At 48.8% G+C, this 4,995-nt stretch overlaps 1 protein-coding gene across 1 annotated transcript in view; it reads right to left on the reverse strand.

The window, feature by feature from the left end:
• LOC110327175 overlaps positions 1-1,556 on the reverse strand; it is a 7,561-nt gene extending 6,005 nt beyond the window's left edge. Inside the window, exons 1-2 of the mRNA XM_021205929.1 lie at positions 1,525-1,556; positions 303-391 (exon numbers count right to left, since the gene is read on the reverse strand). Coding sequence (XP_021061588.1) covers positions 303-391; positions 1,525-1,556 — 121 coding nt within the window. The remainder of the gene's footprint in view (positions 1-302; positions 392-1,524) is intronic.
• Between the last annotated feature and the right edge of the window lie 3,439 nt (positions 1,557-4,995).

A 4,995-nucleotide genomic window follows, 5' to 3' on the forward strand; every position in this document is an offset into this window, starting at 1 on the left:
CTCTCTCCCTCCCTCCTTTTTTCCTTTTCTTTTGAAAGAGCCTTATTATGTAGCTAAGGTTAGCTGAGAACTCTGTACCTAGCTAAAGGCAGCCTTGAGTTTCTGCTCTTCCTGCCTCTACCTCCCAAGTGATGGGATTACAGGCCTGGTTTCTTCAGCAAATGTAACCCAGCACGTCCTGCATGCCAGGAAATTGCTCTAAAAACTGAGCTACATCCCAAGCTGCATAAACATTAGACATTCCAGGATTGGTTCTTTCTTGTGGCCTCAAATGTTGTGACTGTGACGAATGGGTGGCTTACGGGAGAGATGGCTGACGCTGGGCTCCTGGAGAGTCAAGCTAGACAACCTTTCAGTGATGTTGGAGTAGGCACAGTGTTGTCCATGTCTCCTAAGGGGGAGAGAAAGGAGAACATCGGGGCTTTTGTTCCTTGCTTTCATCAAAGTTACAAGTATCCATCCCAGGATCTTGAAGAGGCCACTCCACAATGACAGGAAGGAAGAATGGGTCTGTGAGCTGGTTTTTTTTTTTTTTTTTGGTCAGATATCAGACCCAAGTGGAAGGCTAGGTGTTTGAGGCTCAAGAGAGACCGGTAAAGAAAGGACAGATAACCTTTAGCTGTTAAAGAAAGGGGCATTTAAAAAAATACTATTTATTTATGTTTATTTATATGAGTACACTGTAGAGTCTTCAGAGACACACCAGAAGAGGGCATCGGGTCCCATTACAGATGGTTGTGAGCCACCATGTGGTTGCTGGGATTTGAACTCAGGACCTCTGGAAGAGCGGTCAGTGCTCTTAACCACTGAGCCATCTCTCCAGCCCAGAAAGGGGTGTTTTTGATTGGTGTGTGTTAAGTCGAGTGGGCAGACAGGATGAGAGTACATGAATCCTCAGACTGAAACAGCTGCCATAGGCTGTTAGCTGCTAGCACTCGGGCAGCTGCAACTGTAGTGGGGACCTACCACCACAGTGGCTGTGGGGACAGCCACTCACAGTCACAGAGCATACAGAGATGGCTGGGGGGGGGGGCGGGCTGTGACCCACTGTGCCTGCTCACTTTGTCCTCTGTTCCCCAGCTCCTGAGTGATACAGACATTAGCTCTGAGGTTGGTGGCTTCAGGAGAGGAACAGGAGACAGCTGTGTCCCCAGCAAGAGCCTGTTATGACCGGCATCTAGGGGAATGGGTGACTGTGGAAATAATCCGGTATTGAGATTGCTGAGCCTTATCTCTGTTACTCGGCTCAGGTCTAGCTCTGAGTTTCCACTGTGTGCACATGTGACTGACTATACAGTGAGTCATAGTTCACTATACATATGCACAGAACCATAGGCCTGTGTGTGTGCGTGTGTGCTCAGTGATGTATGCATGTGTGTGTGTGTGTGTGTGTGTGTGTCTGTCTGTCTGTCTGTCTGTCCTGTCTATCTGTCTGTCTGGGAGGATGTGTAGCATATCCAAGCTCTGACCCCTCATATGTCTCCCCTGCCCTTACTTCCAATCCGCCCAGCCCTGCACACCCACCAAGTTTCCTGAGACAGAGGGTTGAGTTGCATTCTGCCAGTTGCGTTGGTTTGCCAGTACCTGGCTCCTTTTCAGAACCTGCAATCACAAAATAGGACCTTGAGTCTGGAAAATGACTCACTAGGTCGCGCTTCATTCGGCCTTCCTTCCCAGTCTCTTGTTCTTTACTAGATCAAAGTGTCCCCCCTGGTGCATGGAATGACAGTGCTGATTACACTAATCCTAGATACAGAGTAGGAGAGGAGTTCCAGAGCTGGATCTGTTAAGTGCTACTCCCCCACATTTGAACACTTCCCACTCTGTCACCCCTCTTGGGACAAATGTATATTCCATTCTGGAGCAACACTAGCCATTTTCAATTGTCTCTCCCTGTGGCTTCACTATTTGTCTGAATTATCCATCCCAGGGCTTATAAAAACAGAGTAACTCTTTTTCAGTAGAATTTTCCAGCGGGGCTAACACTTTTGTGAACCAGGATGTCAGCAAGCTCGGGGAGCCTCCATCGGAGTATGGTCTGGGTAACCTCCCACTGGCTCAGAGGTTAATCAGTAGTTTTAAAATTTAAATTTTACCATTCTTGTGCCTGTATGTATGATGTGGAACATGCATACCACAGCCTATGTGTGGAGGCCAGGGGACAGCATGTTGAGTTGGTTTTCTCCTTCCACCATTATGTGGGCTCCAGGGATCGAACTCTTGATAGTCAGCCCTTTAAAGAAAATGCTTTATCTGCTGGGGTACATTTGCTGCCCCTAAGTTAATCAGTGCTTTTTTTTTTTTTTTTTTTTTTGGTTTTTCGAGACAGGGTACAGGGTTTCTCTGTGTAGCCCTGGCTGTCCTGGAACTCACTCTGTAGACCAAGCTGGCCTCAAACTCAGAAATCCACCTGCCTCTGCCTCCCAAGTGCTGGGATTAAAGGCGTGTGCCACCACCACCTGGCTTTAATCAGTGCTTTTAAAGCAAACTTTTATGGTGTGTGTGTGTGTGTGTGTGTGTGTGTGTGTGTGTGTGTGTGTATGGTCAGAGGACAACTTATGGGAGTCAGGTCTATCATTCTGCCATGTGAGTCCCAGGCATGAAACTCAGATTGTCAGGCTAGGCCACAAGTGCCTTTCTTTATGTGGCTTTGGACTTGCTATGTAGCCAAGAACAGTCTTGAACCCCTGACCCCCTGACCCTCTCACCTCCACCACAAATGTGCTAATATTACAGGCAGGAGCCACCATGCCTGACCAGAACTTACCTTCTGAGTCCCAGTTTGGAGCCTCCTTGTGAAAGTGTGGCAAAGTCACCATGCAAGCAGCCACCAGGGTTACTAAGTGATGTTCAGCTTCTCACAGCTAGAGAGTGGTCCGGTCACCCAGTTCTACTTAAGACATTTGCAGTGTTCCCAGCACAGAATCTGCTTCCTGACTGAGTCTTTCCCGAGCTTCATGGGACTCTGAAGATGATGTTTATCCTGCTTGGGGATTGTGGGGCCCTTGGGTTCATAACCAGCTGGGTGGGGACTGTGGGTGGGAGGCGACCAGGGTGCATACAGATCTTTGCTCTCCAGCTCCTTAGAAGAAATCTCATTAGCTAGGCTAACTGATGATCCTATGTGCTGGGTCACATAACTGCCACATTAGCACAGGGAACTGTCCAATCAGATATTTATGGAGTAGCTTTGCCAGGCCCAGAGGCAGGGAGTCTGTGGTTTTTTTTTTTTTTTTTTTTTTTTTTTTCTTTTTTTTTCTTTTTTCTTTTTGTGAGAATGGGGAGGGAGAAGCAGGAGTGCAGGCACCAGAGAGAAGGCCAAGGTTAGGAATGACCTGCTGGAAGCAGATTCTGGGAGAAGCCCTTAAGTAGGGTCCAGCATCCTCAGCCTTTGCTCGAGAGCCTTCACAGCCTGTGGAACTTCTCTACCTCCTCCTGACCCTCCCTGGACTACACACACCCTGAGTGGCATGGTCTTTACTTCCCCCAATCCTCCCGCTCTTAGCCTTCAGCACCCTGCTCAAATGTCATCTCCTTCCTGGACATTCTCCCTGTCCCTTGCTGCTGACACAGAGGCATCAGGGGCTCACTCTGTGATGAGTTATATTCCCAACTCTATTAGAGGTCTCTGTAGTACAGTGAACTTCATGTTTTCCTTCGCCTGTGGACTTAGGGTTTATTAAAGATAGAGGCCACAATCTCCAGCATCCAGCACAAAGCCGTGCTCATACAAGACGTTTAATATTTGTTGAATTCACCCGGAGGCCAGCATAAGATTTCTCTGTAGGTAAGAACTGGGCAAGCAAGAGTGAGCTTGCACCTGGGTATGGTGGCCTATGCTTGTAATCTCTGCAACTTGGGAGGCTGAGTCAGGAGGATTATTGGGAGTTTGAGGCGAGCTGGGGCTGACATAGTGATTTTGAGGCCAATCTTCAATACAAAGCAAGATGAACCGACTAACCAACCGACTAACCAAGTGTAGACTTGAAGACTGAGTGACTAGTTCGGGAATGAAGTGTAGATGTGGGCTGAACATCTCTGAAGGCATCAACTCTTCCTGGGATTTGAAGATCTTCATTATTCCTTTTCTGAAAACTCCCCTTCTGCCTACGGAACGTAAGACTCCAAATTGTCTCTATCCATGTGCCTAGGGAGTCTTGGATTGATAGAGCAAGTTAGATGGTCCGAGACTGGGGCCCTAGGACTGCAACCCAAGCTTGTGATAGTAATATGCTTGTGTAGGCAGGGTGTGACTTCTAGTCTGGCCACTGTTTTGCCTGGAGGGGACTGAGAAGGAGGAGACGCTGGAGACCCGTTGGTAGCAGCTCAGGTTCTCTCTGCCCGATAGAGCTCTATGAAATAGCAGCAATGGCTGCTGTTCCTAGATCCTCACATTCTGCAGATCCCGATGGCAAGTGGACATTGCCCATCACCATGCTGCTAATCAACATGAACATCTCTGAATGACAGACTATGGAGACATTCCCTCAGCTCACACGGGTCTCTTCATCTCTGGACTCTGAATCCCTGACCCAGTGGGTGTGAAAAAGGGTTCCCTCAGAGCTTTGCACTGCACAGGTACTGGGAAAGGACGGGGGGGGGGGGGCTCCAGGAATCCAACTGCCTTGGAGCTAATAGGCCTGGCCTCTCTTCCAATTTTCCTCTCCTGGGGAGGGTAGGCATAGGGCTTATGAAATGTATTCTTTAATGATTTTGTAGTTTAGCCTGAGGACTCATCAGAGAGGAAAGGAGAGAGAGAGAGAGAGAGAGAGAGAGAGAGAGAGAGAGAGAGAGAGAGAGAGAGAGAGAGAGAGAGAGAGAGAGAGAGAGAGACCACGCGCGCGCATGCGCGCGCGCTCTGCACTGCAGGACATCAGAAGCCAGTCCTTGCTTTGCTCAGGCTGGTCCCTTCCAAGGTCTGATGCAGACTGCTCTATGTTGCCACCTGCTGGACACATGCCGCAATAGCATGTCACACCCTTGGCACTTCCTACC

This window comes from Mus pahari, chromosome 10 (genome assembly GCF_900095145.1).
Source record: "Mus pahari chromosome 10, PAHARI_EIJ_v1.1, whole genome shotgun sequence".
In the NCBI taxonomy this organism is placed as follows: Eukaryota; Metazoa; Chordata; class Mammalia; order Rodentia; family Muridae; genus Mus; species Mus pahari.